General features: G+C 43.2%; 1 protein-coding gene across 2 annotated transcripts in view; it reads right to left on the bottom strand.

The window, feature by feature from the left end:
- The window catches only part of RIMS4 (regulating synaptic membrane exocytosis 4), a 308,912-nt gene extending 290,416 nt beyond the window's left edge, over positions 1-18,496 (bottom strand). For both annotated transcript variants that reach the window (XM_073572396.1, XM_073572397.1), the window contains exon 1: positions 18,065-18,496. In XM_073572396.1, coding sequence (XP_073428497.1) covers positions 18,065-18,167 — 103 coding nt within the window. In that variant the 5' untranslated portion in view covers positions 18,168-18,496. The remainder of the gene's footprint in view (positions 1-18,064) is intronic.
- Positions 18,497-19,180: the final 684 nt, after the last annotated feature.

Genomic DNA, 19,180 nt, shown 5'->3' with positions numbered 1-19,180 from the left:
AACCCTTCATCCACCCCCAGTTAAAAGACTGTAGGTGCTTAAGTCTATATTTATTGAGACGATTCCCATGAACAACAATGGTAGATGATAACGGATGATATAGTGGAGGAATTGGTGAACACAATTGAGGATGAGATCGGGTAAAAACTATTAAGAAACAGACAGTACAGTATATCAGTACTGGCAGATAACAACAACAGCAGTGATACATGGTGCTATTATAACAGTAGCAGGCATTATTGCAGAGGTTGAGTAATACAACACACAATGCAGTTGTCATGGTCACGTGTGTCAGGACGCAGATGTTACCGCAAGGCGAACCCATGTGACACACGTGACCCTGGATACACCGCCTCCAGTGGGGCGCATTTAAATAATAACACGTGCAGGTGGACATGCCGCCTCCACCTGGCGAATTTAGGAATTACACGTTATACATACAATCTGGAAACCCCGCCTCCAGTAAGGCGAATTTAAATAATAAAGGGGGAACCTGGGAAACTTTAACAATGGTGGGCCCTGCAATAGGGAATGGGGGACGTGGAGACCTCCTAAGCTCCCCTGAGCCAGTGTCCCAGCACTCCTTACGTTCTCTATACAGGCTCCGAACCTGTCGCCGCACGCGAACCTTAAACCCCTTGCTCGCCCTGAACCTAAACCCTCACTAGGGAATAGGTCGGTGCGGAGACTAATCCCACCACTGCACTAATAACACACATGAGGAAAGAGACAATACAGGGGAAACACCACTTAGCTTTCCTCTGTTGCGTGCGCTCCTAGCAACAGAGCCCACCACCTGCGTGCGTCTTCTCCTCCACCCGGATCCATCACCATAACAGGATCCTGCACCATAGTGCTGCCTAGGAGCAGAGTCCACCACCAGTTGCTGCAGCTTAGTAACAGAGTCCCAAGGATGAGTTCAGCTTCTGCCACGAAGTCAAGCATGCTTGAGTCCAGCTCAGCCGCCAAGTCCCACATGGTGAGTGCCACTCTCCATAGTAGCCACTCCACCAGTCCATGCAGACACTTCCTGCTGACACCATCACTGCCACCCCACCACGCCATGCCAGCCCTTCGTCCAGACACCATAGCTGAAACACGTCCCCCCTGGCTAAGCTGCGCAGGACTCCTCACCAGCTCCATCCTTCCTCCAGGCTCTCAAACTCAAAGTGAAAACAAACTCACAATATCACAGGCAGTGATTGCACACCCCTAGCACACCTTTATAGGGTGTCACACCTGATCCATAATTAAGTGCACAAAAACCTAAAGTGCAATACCACTAACCACCACCGGGGACAGTCAAGACACCTTGGAACTTTCCAAAGTAAAAAAAAGTTCACCCAGTGCAATTTAAAACTGTCAGATCATGACAGCAGTGAAGAGAGATATCTAAGCAACTTAGGCTGCCAACAATGCACTACCTGAACAAGGATGCATCTAACTACATGCAGTGCAAGAGCATTACAACGAGCTGGAAATACAGTGCACATATCCCGGGGGCTGCATTATGGCTAGCTAACACAGATACATAGCACAACACATAACTGCATTAAACCCTCACCAGAATCCGCTTGACAGAAGCAGTGATTTTACAGAGAACAGGACACATGTGTATAGCTCAGGGATCCGGGGAGAAAATGGCTGCAACTTCCTAGCCCAGGAAAGATGAAGGGGTGGTTCTAAACAGAACAACTATTAAAGGGAAAGGATTCTAAATCCATGAACAGGAAAGAGAAGGGCAACTATGACATCTAATGGCCATAAGAAATTTCTTGCTGCACATGAATGGGCAGACCACTATCAATAAAAAAAGAGGATATGAAGGGAAGTCTTTTTTTTTAAACGAGTGCATTCTACATTTAGGGGCTGATTTTTTAATTGCCTTTGAGCCATTTTTCTTGAGTAAAAATGGTGACTTTTTTTATCTGTGACTTATTCATTACTAATTTTGCATGTTTTTTTTTGTTAACTTTACTTGGTTTCTCCTTTTTGAGGGGTGGGGGGAGCAGAATCATGGCTATGGATTTGGTTATCCAGATGGTAATTCATCATTCGCAACATTATTTTGAAATGTCACAAATTTTAGAGTTGAGTGACTTCCTAATGTCTCACAGTAGTTTCCGTAAAATAACCCTTTAATTGGTGCAGCAGTCTCCCGTTTTGCTGCAGTTGCTTGTCTGATTTCTTCCTATACTGAGGATTGGGAGGATAGTGTCAAATAGCAGCACAGGGAGCCACAGCTCATGGTATCGGGGTCTACTGAGGAATGCATGCATAAAAATACTGGGCTCGCGCTGCTCCTGATAGACTGATGTTATGAAAACTTCTGCAATGGGATCAGAACTGGAATTTTATGTTGCCTGCAGATAGGACAGAATAAACTCAGTGATAGATTCCTGTTTATAAACCCACACAGTCAGATTAAATACAAAAAAAAGAAAGAAATATAAGTTATATAACACAACCTTTTTACAGATTTGGTTGAGTTTGAACTCTTACTCTGCTACACTAATAAACATGAATACACCTAGCGATCAGTAGACAAGCATGCTGCTTGTGTGGGAGTTGGCAGAGATGACAGCTGACTGATCAAGCACATTTCCGACATTTGTCTACTGTATATAATTATTCCAATAGTTGTCAGTCAAATAACAAACTTCACTCTCTGTCACTGATGATGTCACAACCTTTCTCAGAGACCATGGAGTCTAGTCTCTAAACACACATGACTGCTGTGGTCACAGACAATATTTGCACAGCTCTTGTCTCTGACTACATATAGGGGCAGGGGGATATGCAGGAACTGCTTGCCTTATGAACACACAAGTATATTCTTTCAGCAACTATAGTAACTAAATGCATAATATTTTTGGGTACATTTTGGCTACCGGTAGTGCAGATACAGTCACAACCGAAAGTGTCACTAGAAGATAAAGGCAAAAAGTGCAATAGGGTCTCATCCGCTGTAAAAGGGAAACAAAAACACAAATTGTCCTCACTTTATCGAGTTGTGACAGCCAAAACTCATTTTGCTAACTTATGCGGAAAAGAGGCTGCTGCGGATCCACCAGACGAGATAGGACACAAAACAAATGGTAAAATGGATGCAATACCAAGTTGCCAAAAATCCACCAAGTGATGAGAGATCAAATAATTAACTGTGGTTTTTATTCGTCAACGCATTTCGAAGCAAACAAAGCGCATTCATAAAGACTAACCACAGTGGTTTGTCTTGATGAAGAAGTTTTGTATGCTTCGAAAAGCGTTGACAAATAAAAAGCGCATTTCTTTATTTGATTGTTCTCTCATCGCCTGGTGGATTTTTGGCAGCTTGGTATTACATCCATTTTACCACTTGTTTTGTGTCCACTGCCGAAATTGTTGGCACCATTGAAATTGTTCCAGAAAATTAAGTACCATATTTCTCACAGGAAATTATTGCAATTACAAGTTTTGTTATACACAAGTTTATTTCCTTTTTGTATATTGGAACAACACAAAAAAAACAGAGAAAAAAAGGCAAATTGGACATAATTTCACTCAAAACCCCCAAAATTGACTGGCCAAAATTGTTGGCACCTTTCCAAAATTGTTGGTAACTAGCCAATTTTGCTTCAAGCATGTGATGCTCATTCAAACTCACCTGTGGCAAGTAACAGATGTGGGCAATATAAAAATCACACCTGAAACCAGATTAAAAGAGAAGTTGATTCAATCTTTGCATTGTGTGTCTATGTGTGCCACATTAAACACTGAGAACAGAAAGAATAGAAGAGGATTTGAGGACCAAAATTGTTGAACATTATCAACAATCTCAAGGTTACAAGTCCACCACCAGAGATCTTGATGTTCCTTTGTCCACGGTGCAATACATAATCAAGACGTTTGCAACCCATGACACTGTAGCTAATCTCCCTGAATGTGGATGGCAAAGAAATATTGATGAAATGTTGCAACGCAGGATAGTCTGGTGTTATGAATGGGTCACCGAGGAGGATAGCAGGCCCAGGCTAAGCCACAGAAAACCAGAGAGGTTGGTAACTAAGCGGATTGCAGACCCCTGATCCTATCCACACAACTAGCTGTAGCCATGAAGCGTACCTACGATGATCCTAGATGCCTCGGCACAGCTGGAGGGCTAACTAAGCCTAAAGCAAGAAAGGGGAAATCTAAACTGCCCCGGAGCAGACCCCAAAGGAATAGATAGCCCCCAAACATATATTGTCGGAGAGACAAGATGAAAACACAAATGCAGGCAGGAAAATAGACTGAGCAAATGATGGGGTCCACACTGTCTAGACAGGACAGGAAAGGAGAGACACTGTCTGCAATCACGCAAAAAACCCTGCAAAAAGTCCAACACGTCTGATGCACAAAAAACACTGAAGTCGCACGACTTCGCCCCCACTATATCAGCACTCTGGTATATTCTGAAAGCAAAGCAAAAAGAGACCAATATAACAGGGGACAAGACTAACTGGCACAAGCAGTAACATATGGGCGGTGATTCAGAACAGCCCCAGCCGGAGCTGGCTGACTCGCACAAAGCAGAGATAGACAAAACCAGATCAAATGCAAACAGAATAGCAAATGAACCACTTAGCTGAACCATGCAGGGACAGAGCAGGAGACATCAGACCTCAGGAGGCACAGGAAGAAAATCACCAGCAGGGATAGAGGGAGTCGGCTGTCTTAAATCCCAATCTGAAACCCCAGATCGCCAATCGTCATCCTCATTATCAAGTGACCAGCCTCTGTCAATCAGATCAGGTCCACTACCTCCAGTAACCACCAGAGGGAGCCCAGAAAGAGACTCGCAACCCCTCTGTCAATCTGACCAGCTCCACTACCTTCAGTAATAACCAGAGGGAGGCCAGAAAGAGAATTCACAACAGTCCAGATGGTGGATAAGTAGCCCCAATCAATTTCTAAAGAAATTCAAGCTGTCCTGCAGGCTTAGGGGGCATCAGTGTCAGTGCGAGCTGTTGTGAGTTCATTTTCCCCTCCGTCACTGAGGCCTGGTGAACTCCCTATTCTAGTGAAGGAAGGTAGTGAGCCTGATTATCAGGCACCTGGTACTAATGAAGACGATTGGCTGAGTGGAGTCACTGACTGGATTTAAGGCAGCCTACTCCCTTTCTGCCCTGCGGGTGATTTCTCTGTGGACTCTTTGACACCAGTCTGATTCCTGCTCTCCTACAGCTAAGTTTTCTGTTTTGCCTTTTTGCATTTAAGATTTGTTTTTGTTTTTCTTGCTTTTTGGATTCTGCCACTCCCTGCTGGAGTGTGCAGTGTTCCGTTAGCTCTGTCTCCTGAAAGTACCTGACTGCTGATTTAGTTTTTGAAGCTTAGTTGCTTCAGGGCCATTTTTATATCAGCTTGTTGGCTTTTGTCTCTGATAGGGTTTTGGCAGATTGCAGACAGCAGCCTTCCTATCCGTTCCTATCTAGGTAGTTTTTGGGCCCTGTCTTTGCTCAGTCTGTCTTTCTGTCTGTGTAAGTGTTTTCATCTTGCTTCACCGTCACTATATGTGGGGGGCTGCCTATTGCTTTGGGGTCTGCTCTGGGGCAGTTAGATTTCCCCTTTCCTTCTTTAGGCCTATGTATCTCTCCGGCTGTGATCGAGGGTTCTAGGTCATCGTAGGAACCCCCCACGGCTACTGCTAGTTGTGTTGATAGGTTCAGGGGTCTGCAATCTGATAGTTGCCAACTTCTCTGGTTTTCTGGACTTAGCTAGCATTTCTGTTTTTGCCTCCTACGGTGACTCAATCATAACAGAATCACCCGCCAAACCATAGATCCTTGGGTACTCAATAGCAGGAAAGAATTGTGTTTAAAAAAAAAAAAAAAGAGTGTGTATATTCTTTCCTCTATATCTCTGAGGCCGTAGGGGGAATTTTTTTTTCTCTCAATGGAGATAAAGCAAGTGTCTGATCGTGTGGAGCAGCTCGCTGCTGAAGTGCGAGGAATTTCCGCCTATCTTGCTCGTTCACATGCTGTTGAACCAAAGATCCCCACACCTGATGTATTTTTTGGGGATCGATCTAAATTTTTGAGTTTCAAAAATAATTGTAAATTATTTTTTGCTTTGAAGCCTAACTCGTCAGGGAGCCCCGCGCAGCAGGTTAAAATTGTCATCTCTTTGCTGCGCGGCGATCCCCAGGATTGGGCGTTTTCTTTGAAACCAGATGACCCTATTCTGACTAATGTGAACGCATTTTTTCAAGCCTGGGGTTGCTGTACGACGAACCTAATGCTATTGTTCAGGCTGAAAAGACCCTGTTAGCATTGAACCAGTGTCGAGAATCTGCAGAGTTGTACTGTCAAAAGTTCCGAAAGTGGGCGGTCCTTACTACCTGGAATGATAGTGCCTTGCCTGCTCTCTTTCGGAAGGGTTTGTCAGAAGCCGTAAAAGATACTATGGTGGGATTTCCTGTTCCCTCTGGTCTGGACGATTCTATGTCTTTAGCCATTCAGGTTGATCGGCGTTTGCATGAACGCAGGATTACACGAGAGGTGTTGCCACCGGTTGAACAGACGTCTGAACCTATGCAATGTGATAGAGTTTTGTCTAAGGCGCAACGTCAGGAATTCAGAAGGCGTAATAAGCTGTGTTTTTTCTGTGGAGATGCCTCACATATTATTTCTGTTTGTCCTAAACGTGAGAAACGCTTTGCACACACGTTTTCTGTTGGTGGGGTTCAGCCTAAGTTTCTTTTGGCGATTACTCTGATCTGTTCCCTGTCCACATTTTCCGCCAAGGCTTTTGTGGATTCGGGAGCAGCGCTAAATCTAATGGACTTGGATTTTGCTAAACGTTGTGGATTTCCATTGACACCTGTGGAGACGCCTATCCATTTGAGGGGGATTGATGCTACCCCTCTGGCTAAAAATAAACCTCAGTTTTGGACCCAGTTGGTCATGCGGGTCGCCCCAGACCACCAAGAAAATTGCAGATTTTTGGTGTTGCATGGTCTGCATGATGCCGTTGTTCTGGGGTTTCCCTGGTTGCAGATTCATAATCCAGTTTTGGATTGGAAGTCTGTGTCTGTGGTGAGTTGGGGTTGCCGGTGTACCTTTAGTGAGGCTCCGGTTTTTTCCACCTCTCCTCAGTCGCATGAGGTTCCTGACTATTTGGCGGACTTCTATGATGTATTTAGTGAGAATGAGTCTGCGTCCTTGCCTCCTCATAGGAGTTATGACTGTGCAATTGAACTAAGCCCGGGGTGTAAATTTCCTAAGGGTCGGCTCTTCAATTTATCTGTACCCGAGCACGAGGCTATGCGGTCCTATATTAAGGAGGCGTTGGAGAAGGGTCATATTAGACCATCCTCTTCACCCTTAGGTGCCGTTTTTTTTTTTGTGGCCAAGAAGGATGGTTCTTTAAGGCTTGTATTGATTATCGTGCCCTCAATAAAATTACTATTAAATATCAGTATCCGTTACCCCTGATTTCGGATCTATTCTCTAGAGTCAGAGGTGCTTGCTGGTTTACCAAGCTTGACCTCAGGGGGGCGTATAATCTTATCCGCATTAAGCAGGGGGATGAATGGAAGACGGCGTTTAATACTCCAGAGGGACAATGTGAGTACCTGCTGATGCCTTTTGGGCTCACTAATGCCCCTTCTGTCTTCCAGTGCTTCATGAACGATATTTTCCGAGACTTTGTCGATAAATTTTTGATTATCTATCTGGACGATATTTTGATCTTCTCCAAGGATTGGGATGCTCATGTGGAACATATTCGGACTGTGTTCCGGATCTTGAGAGAGAATTCTCTGTATGTCAAAGGATCAAAATGCCTTTTTGGAGTACAGAGGATTTCTTTTTTGGGATTTATTTTGTCTCCGTCAACTATTGAAATGGACCCGGCCAAGGTACAGGCCATTTATGATTGGGTTCAGCCCACTTCTTTGAAGGCCCTCCAGAAGTTTTTGGGTTTTGCTAATTTTTATCGGAAATTTATAGCAAAATTTTCTAGTATTGCCAAACCATTGACTGACCTGACCAGGAAGGGTGCGGATGTGTTGAATTGGTCTCCGGAGGCGGTTGCTTCCTTTCAGGAGCTGAAGCGTAGATTTACCTCCGCCCCGGTTCTGCGGCAACCTGATGTCTCACTCCTGTTTCAGGTAGAGGTGGATGCTTCTGAGATTGGTGCAGGAGCGGTGTTGTCCCAAAAGGATCCGGTAACATCTAAAATGAATCCCTGTGCTTTCTTTTCCCGAAAGTTCTCTTCATCTGAACGTAACTATGATGTGGGGAATCGGGAACTGTTGGCCATGAAATGGGCATTTGAGGAGTGGAGACATTGGTTGGAGGGAGCCAAACATCAAGTTGTGGTCCTCACTGACCACAAAAATTTGATTTACCTAGAGTCGGCTAAACGCTTGAACCCTAGACAGGCTAGGTGGGCCTTGTTTTTTACACGTTTTGATTTTGTGGTCTCTTTCCTTCCTGGAACTAAGAATGTCAAGGCAGACGCCCTCTCTAGGAGTTTCTTTGCTGATTCTCCTGTGGTGACCAAGCCTGCTACCATCTTAGGCGAAGGGGTAGTTCTTTCTGCCATCTCGCCCGATTTGAGACTTGCTCTGCAAGAGTTCCAGGAGGACAAACCTGAGCGTTGCCCCAGTGGAAAGTTGTATGTTCCTGACCAGTGGAAGAAGAGAGTGATGTCTGAAGTTCATTGCTCTGCATTGGCTGGTCATCCAGGTATTTTTGGTACTAGAGATCTGGTGAGTCGCTCTTTTTGGTGGCCCACCTTGTCTCATGATGTCAGGAATTTTGTGCAGTCCTGTGGGACTTGCTCCCGGTCTAAATCTTGTTCTCACTCTAGTGGGTTGTTGATGCCTTTGCTGGTCCCCAGGAGGCCATGGACCCATATTTCAATGGATTTCATCTCTGATATGCCGGTCTCTCAAAGAATGACTGTTATTTGGGTGATTTGTGATAGGTTCTCTAAGATGGTTCATCTTGTACCACTCCCTAAGTTGCCATCTTCCTCTGAGTTGGTGCCCCTGTTTTTGCAACAGGTGGTTCGCTTGCACGGGATTCCTGAGAACATTGTATCTGACAGAGGAGTTCAATTTGTGTCTAAATTTTGGAGGACGTTCTGTTCCAAGTTGGGAATTCAGTTGTCCTTCTCCTCTGCTTTTCACCCTCAGACCAATGGGCAGACAGAGAGAACAAACCAGACCTTGGAGTCGTATTTGAGATGTTTTATTTCCGCTGATCAGGATGATTGGGTTTCATTTTTGCCCTTGGCCGAATTTGCTTTAAATAATAGAGCTAGTTCTGCCACTTTGATATCACCTTTTTTTTGTAACTTTGGGTTTCATCCTCGATTTTCTTCAGGGCAGGTGGAGCCCTCTGCCTGCCCAGGTGTTGACACTGTGGTGGAGAGAATGCACCAGATCTGGGACCAAGTGGTGGATAAGTTATCCCTCTCCCAGGAAAAGGCCCAGCGGTTTTCCAATCGACATAGGACCATTGGTCCCCAGTTTAAGATTGGTGATATGGTGTGGTTATCATCGAAAAATATTGCTATGAAGGTGGCTTCTCCTAAGTTTAAGCCTAGATTTATTGGACCTTACAAGATTTTGGAGATTATTAATCCGGTCTCTTTTCGTTTGGCTCTTCCTGTTACATTTAAGATCCATAATGTGTTCCATAAGTCCTTGTTGAAGAGGTTTGTTGAGCCAGTTGTGCCTGAGGTGACACCTCCGGACCCTGTATTGGTTGAAGGTAACTTGGAATATGAGGTAGAGAAAATTCTGGATTCCCGTCTGGCTAGACGGAGACTCCAGTATTTGGTTAAGTGGAAGGGTTATGGTCAGGAGGATAATTCCTGGGTCTCTGCCTCTGATATTCATGCCAAAAGATTGGTGCGTGCCTTTCATCGGGCTCACCCTGATCGCCCTGATAGCATTGTTGAGGGTTCGGTGACCCCTCCTCAAGAGGGGGGTACTGTTGTGAGTTCTTTTTCCCCTCCGTCACTGAGGCCTGGTGAACTCCCTATTCTAGTGAAGGAAGGTAGTGAGCCTGATTATCAGGCACCTGGTACTAATGAAGACGATTGGCTGAGTGGAGTCACTGACTGGATTTAAGGCAGCCTACTCCCTTTCTGCCCTGCGGGTGATTTCTCTGTGGACTCTTTGACACCAGTCTGATTCCTGCTCTCCTAAAGCTAAGTTTTCTGTTTTGCCTTTTTGCATTTAAGATTTGTTTTTGTTTTTCTTGCTTTTTGGATTCTGCCACTCCCTGCTGGAGTGTGCAGTGTTCCGTTAGCTCTGTCTCCTGAAAGTACCTGACTGCTGATTTAGTTTTTGAAGCTTAGTTGCTTCAGGGCCATTTTTATATCAGCTTGTTGGCTTTTGTCTCTGATAGGGTTTTGGCAGATTGCAGACAGCAGCCTTCCTATCCGTTCCTATCTAGGTAGTTTTTGGGCCCCGTCTTTGCTCAGTCTGTCTTTCTGTCTGTGTAAGTGTTTTCATCTTGCTTCACCGTCATTATATGTGGGGGGCTGCCTATTGCTTTGGGGTCTGCTCTGGGGCAGTTAGACTTCCCCTTTCCTTCTTTAGGCCTATGTATCTCTCCGGCTGTGATCGAGGGTTCTAGGTCATCGTAGGAACCCCCCACGGCTACTGCTAGTTGTGTTGATAGGTTCAGGGGTCTGCAATCTGATAGTTGCCAACTTCTCTGGTTTTCTGGACTTAGCTAGCATTTCTGTTTTTGCCTCCTACGGTGACTCAATCATAACAGCGAGCTATCTGTCAACATTTGAATAAAATGAAATTCTATGGTAGGAGACCGAGGAGGACCCCACTGCTGACACAGAGACATTAAAAAGAAAGAAAGTAGTTTGCCAAAATGTACATTAGTTTGCCAAAATCCTTCTAGGAAAGCATCTTGAAGACAGATAAGACCAAGATAGATCTTTTTGGTAAAGCACATCATTCTACTGTTTACCGAAAATGGAATGAGGCCTACAAAGAAAAGAACACAATACCTACAGTCAAATATGGTGAAGGTTCAAAAATGTTTTGGGTTGTTTTTCTGTCTCTGGCACTCAGCATTATGAAATCTGAAGATTATGAACAGATTTTAAGTCGCAATGTAGTGCTCAGTGTCATAAAGCTGGGTTTGCGTCCTAGGTCATGGGTCTTCCAGCAGGACAATGACCTGAAACATACTTCAAGAAGCCCACAGAAAAGCATGGAAACAATGTGATGCAGAGTTCTGAAGTTGCCAGCAATGAGTCTGGATCTAAAACCCATTTAACACATGTGGAGAGATCTTAAAATTGCTGTTGGGAGAAGGTGCCTTTCAAACCTGAGAGAACTGGAGCAGTTTGCAAAAGAAGAGTGGTCCAAATTTCCAGTTGAGAGGTGTAAGAAGCTTGTTGATGGTTATAGGAAGAGATTGATTATAGTTATATATTCCACAGGGGGTGCAACCAAATATTAATTTGAAGGTACCAATTATTTTGTCTGGACCATTTTTGGGGTTTTGTGTGAAATTATACCCAATCTGTCCTTTTTTCTCTGTGTTTTGTGTTGTTTCAATAAACACAAAGGAAGTAAACGTGCAATAATAATAATAATAATAATAAATTTTATTTCTATAGCGCCAACATATTCCGCAGCACTTTACATTTCATGTGTATAACAAAACGTATAATTGCAATAATTTTCTGGGAGAATTACTTCATTTTCTGGAACAAATTCCAACAATTTTTGTCATGTCTGTATGTGGCTGTAATATGCTGTCTTTACATAGAGGAGTATATAAGCAGACAGATAAGTTATGACCTTCAGGGAGAATGTAATATTACATGGTGCTCCTTAATATGCTCAGGCCAAATCTGCCAGAACTGCAGCCACTATTTATAACTCACCTCTGTGTAGTCTCTATGCACTTGTTGTTAATGTCACCCCTTTAATACACTGTGTGAAATATATATGACTTGCAAATTTTGTAGAGATGCATCCTACAATCCCAGCCAAATGTATCTGTATTTTATTTGCAGGAGAAAGAAATGTCACTATCAAAATTTTATATTAGTAAGGAAAGAAAATCCTTGTAATTCATTTGACTGGTTATTCAAAACTGGACTAGGCCATCAAGCAACTTTTATGACCAGTGTAGGGGTTCACACTCTCGGGTAGCTGCTTGGATACATGTGGCACAGGGTTTTACATCAAAACAGCATGTAATTTATTGTCCATCATAAACTTTACAGCTCCAAAATGGAAACAGTCTTCATTCAGTATCAATGGATAACATAAACAGTCCTTTTCTTCAGGCAGAATGAAACAACATAAATGTAGCAGCCTCACCAACCTCGGTATTCCCAGCATCAGCTCCCACTTTCATTAAATGCATTCACTAAACAAACACCTCTCCGCTTGGCTCCAGTACACCACTCTCGGGGTACTGTCACACTTAGCGATGCACTAGCGATCCCGACCAGCGATATGACGTGGTCAGGATCGCTGGTGCATCGCTAAGTGGTCGCTAGTGAGCTGCCACACAGGCAGATCTCACCAGCGACATCGCAGGGGTCGGGGGTCGCTACTTACCTGTCAGACGAGGCGATCCTGACGTCCTCTCGCCCGCTTCCACGCATCGCTCGTCTCCACAGCAGGAAGCCCAGCAGGAAGCTGACGACAAGAAACGGTCCAGGACGTTCTCGCACGATCAGCGATAACCAGCGGGGGAGCAGTCGGAGGTAAGTATCACACATAGCGACGTTATAGCGATATTGCTAGCGATACCGCTTAGTGTGACAGGCCCTTGAGCAGAGCAGTCTAAAGCCCCCTTCACACAAAGAAAATCCTTGTAAAGCGTCACCGATTTTGTGACGCAACGGCGATATCGCTAGTGATCTCGCTACATGTGACACATACTTGCGACCCGGCCCCCAACTGGATATCGCTGATTGCGCGAGATCGTCCTGGTCCATTTCTCATCATCGGCTTCCTGCTGGCGCCGACGAGCGACGCATGGACGCGAGTGGAAGACGTCATCAGAGCTGCATGTGACAGGTAAGTAACGACCACCGACCGCTGCAGCATCGCTGGTGAGATCTGCCTGTTTGGCAGCTCACTAGTGACCATTTAGCGATGTACCAGCGATCCTGACCGTGTCGTATCGTTGTCGGGATCACTGGTGCATCGCTAAATGTAACGGTACCTTAACCAGTAGCTCTGCCTTTCTTTAGTCTCAACCCACTCCACTGCTGAGCTAACCCAGCTTCTGTTAATAGGCCTGTAAACCCTGGACTTGATCATAGGATCGACTTCTCCCAGCAAAGTTAATTTGGTTACTCCAAAAACCTGGACCCAAAATCCAGTCACATTAAACCCCTAAAGTAACATAGTGTTACAGGTTCAGCTTACATTACTGACACATATCTACCATCCTGGACTTTACCTCCGGCTTTCCGAAGTAAGCCATGATGAAATTAGAAACTATCATTATTTAGGAATCTCTGCCTTTATCTTAGTGCTTATTGTCTATGCCTAATGTTACTGGTATAAAATTTTAGTCCTTCTATATGGGTCTAAATGGAGGCTGATATTGACTAGTTAAAGCCAAGACCTATGTTGGTAACCATCTCAAGTTTGCTTTTTTACTTTTAGGCCACGTTCACATGTTCAGTATTTGGTCAGTAGTATCTTACTTCAATATTTGTAAGCCAAAACCAAGAGTGGGTGAAAAATACAGTGGTTCCTCTAAAATACTGACTAAATATTCAAAGTGTGAGCATAGCCTTTCGGTACGCTCACTCTAGCGTATAAAAAATTGTTCCCATTCTCATCCAGGAGAGTGGGATAATCACTTTCTCACTTGACATACATGTGTTTTTTTACTCAGCAGTTATTAATAATTTACAGGACCATTTAAAGTTTCCCGTGCTACAGAATTGTAATGTATCCATAAAAATTGGTTGCCATACTGATGATCCATATAAAATGTAATTTTTATTCTCACACTGTACTGATTTCAGAGTGAAATTGCAGCATGTTGCACTTCTGTTCTCTTGCCGAATACAGGCGAAAAAAACCTGTATATGTGCTGTGTGTGTGTGTGAATTACATTGATTTTTTATTGGATTGCACTTGTCCGGTTTACACGCAAGTGTGAGTGGGTCCCTAAGTCAGGAGAAGGAAACCTTAGGCTCACTGACCATTTACGGCTCATGATGCTCTGTGAGCATGAGTGTTTAGTGTTCACTACTGAACACTGAGGTGCGAACAATGAAAGATTACGTCCTGACACCTGTACCATCGTCAAGAACTACCTTGTGGGCAGAGTTAGCGCTCAATTTGTACGGCCCCTGAAGGATGATTTAAATATCCAAATGGCCCTTGGCAAAAAAAAAAAAAAAGGTTCCCACCCCTGCCTTAAGTTGATCAGAGAGATGTATGAATCTCATTGACTACTACAATATCCTCCTCTGCGACCAATGAGCAAAATGATGCCTTCTGTTCTAATATGGATTCCTCAGAAGCAATAAATCAGTTTCTTGCATGGAATTGGAAATCAGAGGCTAGAAAATGTAATATCTAATCTCTGACCGACCACTTATTTATTTATTATGCCTTTCTTATACATTCCACGGCACTTTACAGACATTGTCGCCATCATGGATCATAATGTAAATTCCCTATCAGTAGGTCTTAGGTGTGTTTGAGGAAACCGGGACCCCAGCGCTGCAATGCACTAGAACTGACCACTGAGCCACAATGTTGACCACTATACTCATATCTCTAGAGAAGGCCGGGAATATGAGGGGAGAGGACATGAAGATCTGTGTGTGTTACTGGGAAAGTGTAAAATACACTTATGGTATGTGGAACTTTGTTTCACCTAGAAACTGTAATATAAAGCATAACTTGGTTCCGGGAGATGAGATACGAGCATGTAGTCAGACGGAGCCACTGCTGGATATGTTCAGCACCAGATATTGCTTTTAGAGAGAAAAATGCTGTAATTTGGCAAGCGAGGAGCATGCCGCTATTTTTTTTCTCTGTAAGATCCTTTATGAATCTGTCATAAAAACTAAATATGAAATGAGAGTTACGCGAAGGTACAATGAGAGACAAGTTTCATCTCTGTAAAGTGAGCTGCACCAAGCTCTAATACAGCCATAAGGGTTCTTCATTACAGCACTGTGAAATATTAGATATAATACGCATGCTAGGTTGTTGTACTGTTGAATATAAATGTAGATTAGATTTTTTTTGGTCCATAAAGATTGAGTTACTTTGTGCTGTACTTTAGATCCTGTTAGCTAGGAATCTTTGGTGACCTGCAAAGCCACATTTCTCATCGGAACTTCTTTTTTTCTATCCTTTTAAGTCTTAAAATGACTCTTTATCAAGGAGAAAATATGAAGAGCAAATAACAGGGTGACATTTTTACATTCTGGACGCTTATTCCATGTGTGGAAGGTGACATCTATAGACAATGTGACTACTGCACGTCTTATAAGCCAGGAGAACCTGGAATACCTCTCTTCCCTTCTAGGATCGGAGTTGAACATTATATGCCATGCGCTGTATCCATTTTTTGCCGTGCGCTGTATCCATTTTTTGCCGTGCGCTGTATCCATTTTTTTGCCGTGCGCTGTATCCATTTTTTGCCGTGCGCTGTATCCATTTTTTGCAATTGTGTGATATAAAGGCCAAGCTCTTCAGATTGCAACAGCAACACAATAGAGACTCTGTGCCGTGCTCCAGCCACTCGGTTGCACAGACTTTCTGTTCTCGACAGGGAAGCGTTCTCTGCGTAATTGACATATGTTCACCCTACAGCTGATACAATTCTACAGCCAATAGACATTATGTAGCAAAAGCAGCATGAGGCAGTGGATTCTATGTATGCCGATGTACAGGGGCACTGCAATATATTTCTGGATCTATACATAACACAGTGTTTTAGACTTTCTAGACATAATTGGCATTCATCATGGCACAATCTCATTGTCTCCTAGCTATGCTTAAAATGGAAGCCTTTTTTTTTTTTCATTTCTGCTTGTAAAAGACTAATGCACTGTATCTTGCTGCTACCAGGACTTCCAGTGACATATAGTGCAGTGAAGGCATCACATGTAATCACTAATTAAAATTAGCAGCGGTTTTCCTATAATTAGTGGTACGGGTTCATCTGCTGAGACTGTAATAAAGCAAGGCCTAAACCCTGGAGGGCAACACAATTCCCAGTGGTCAAGCTGATAATATAGAACCAATCTTCATGTTCGATTAATGACTCAGAATAAATAATAGGGCTGCATAAATGCCATGAATGTTCTGCTCACAATGCTATTACTACATTGTAACCCCGAATGAGGCCTGCAGTCCTAATGCCCTAAGCTAGGGTTATTTTCTTCAATGTTCTTTCAGCTTTTTCATCAATTAAGTGGTAAAACAATCTAAATAATCTCAGGAAAACTGTGTAGAAGAAGAAGATCAATGACTTACTGAATGGAGGTGTCATCGGTAGATTTGTGGATTAGATGGTGCAGAAATCCAGTCTTTGAGCAGATAAAAACACAAACGGGCATCTTAATGGGCACAACATGTTTAACTGGTGCCTGGTTAACACTCATTATTAATATTTTATTTGTTTCCTTTTATCCAGCACGTGTAGACAGCATTATTTCATTATATATCACTAGATGAATGATATAAGCACAACTACAGGTACTGATATACAGTAATGGAAAATACCTCTAACCTGTTGCCCACTACAGCCATTTTGAGACCCTGCATTCCCCCAGTCCATGAAAATTGGCACTTGTAAGAGTGGGCCTAATGTCAAAATAATATTTTTGGCAGGAGATTTTTGCCGCTAGGCCCCTATAGCATTGGCAGTACACATTATATCTAAATAGGGTATTGAATACTACTAATATTGTTCAACTTTTGCTCCTGCTTTTACATACATCATGCTGTCTGCTATATGGACTATATAACATGAGTATTAGTGATTAGTGGACCCATATGAAACCAATCATCATATCCCGTAGAATGACTGGTGTAGGAAAGTAGGTGATATTAATACGAGATAAGTATCAGGTCTGTATGCATGCACCAATACTATGTCCGGACATTAGGAAATGATACGGTAGATGAGGGCGGGTTTGTGCTTCCAATAATATCTAATTACTAATTACATATAAATGCTTTTTACTGCAAGGCATATTTTTGGCTATGGTTAATAAGAACTTGAGATGTATCATTACGACTGACTAATCTTATAATATATGAAATTTGGTGCAATCTGAAAATGTAAGTACCGCAGAAGAACAGCTATTATGGCCAAAGCTAACTGTGCCAAAGTGATTTCGTCAATGACTGGTGCATGAGACAAGGTACGTCAGTCTCACACCTACATCCATAGACCGGGGCAGAATTATTACAAGTATAGTCAACAGACAAGAAAATTCCAACACTTTTGGGCAAAATAATGCAGGTCAAGGAGTCAGATCTATCTCCTTCAGTTTTCTCACTGTTTGTAAGGCAAGAATAATAAAATAGTTACACTACCTCAATTACTAGGATGATGGAGAGTTTTTAATATAATGCAAATAATTAACAAGAATAAAAAAAATCCTTAACATTTTCTCATGATTTACAACACGGCCATCATCCTAATGAGACTTTGTAGATCATCTCAGTTACACCACTTCATGGTCAATTGATTAAACCATTCAAGTGCTTACACTCTAGTCCATGGTAACCTTTTCCAGATCCCTTATTGGACTAATTCATGAAATCTGTGCATTGATACATTTTAACCTTACAATACCGGCCCTGCCATTAGCTGATTGTGCAGATTGAATGTAATTATGGAAAGGTTATAAACTGCTTTAATCAATTGTAAAACCATATGGGCTCAAAGAAGAAGAAATGTCAGAAAAACTAGACATCTTTATTACTTAGAATGGACATTTTGGTATGATCTGATGCGACTGGACCATACCATAGTTTAAGGTGTCTACAATGAACCAATGTGCTATACACAAAACGCCAAAGGTAACGGTGCACCATGCTTACCACCATCTTCTTCATCAAAGGAGTTCATGCAGGGAAAGTAGATAGCCAGAGCCTCGAATGATGCAGACAGACTAATCCGGCTCTGTGACCTCTCCATGAACATGCTTGGGGCGCTCCCCGGATCCGACGGGGGCTTCGGGAGCTTGGAAGCCCCATTTTTCACTCGGAGCACTGCACGAGGCGTCTTGGCAGATTTTGTGGGTCTCTATATAGGAAGAAAAAGCCTCTATAACCTGCTGCACCCCAACAAGTGCCCCTGTACACCGTAGTCCTATGGATGCCGCTTGTAGATGGTGCATTTACAGAAGCAATATGTCAAGCCTTTCAAGGTTCAGGATCCAGGTCCCAGTCACCAGGTGAAATAATCCCGTGCACCTATGCTCTATTGAGCTGTTCCCCCTCTCCTGCTTTCTTTCTACTTGCAAAGATCGCTGGTTGACTTCATTCACAGAGAGATGACAGGAGGGGGCTGAATGAAGTCATTATTAGGATGCATCCTGACCAATCAGAGCAGGCGAACAATAAAGGGAGGCTTGGTCTCCAACACAGCAGAGCTGAGGATGAGAGAGAGGGGTTGGCAGCACATTCAAAGCATCTTTGCACTCAGAGGTTCCGGAGATGTCTAGTCATTGCTGAGATGAACACACATCCATGACTCCATTACATGGCAATATAACACGCTTGTCACCATCTTCCTTTACGTGAACACAGGATGTATAGGCACACCTAGTGTGACATTTTAGGCTTCTGTCACAGTGCTGCACAGTGGGTCTCCTTTAAATTTTATTTTTGCCCATTCATTCTGCAATGTTTCGGAAGACTTGATATGACTAATCGCTTGATGTGATTTTTTTTCTGCAGAATTTAATTTTGTAGCAGAAATCGTTTTCATGACCATTGAATTGCAGCTAGTATGAAAAAGCAAAAATCTGTGAGCAGCATCATCATATCCTGGACACATAGATGCGCCTTACTGAAGATTTCATATATGTTGCTCTCAAGTTAATCTATAGTGTGAAGTGCACGTATTGAGGAAACACAGCACGCCTCCTTATATTGGACCACATTCTCAGAGTACACGCTCCTATGGGTGGACTGTGGTCCAAATTACAGCAA

Source organism: Dendrobates tinctorius, unplaced genomic scaffold, assembly GCF_039654945.1.
Source record: "Dendrobates tinctorius isolate UK_male_01 unplaced genomic scaffold, ASM3965494v1 ptg000032l, whole genome shotgun sequence".
Classification (NCBI taxonomy): domain Eukaryota; kingdom Metazoa; phylum Chordata; class Amphibia; order Anura; family Dendrobatidae; genus Dendrobates; species Dendrobates tinctorius.
Note: the sequence above shows the minus strand (reverse complement) of the source record. Positions and strands in the feature narration are given on the sequence as shown.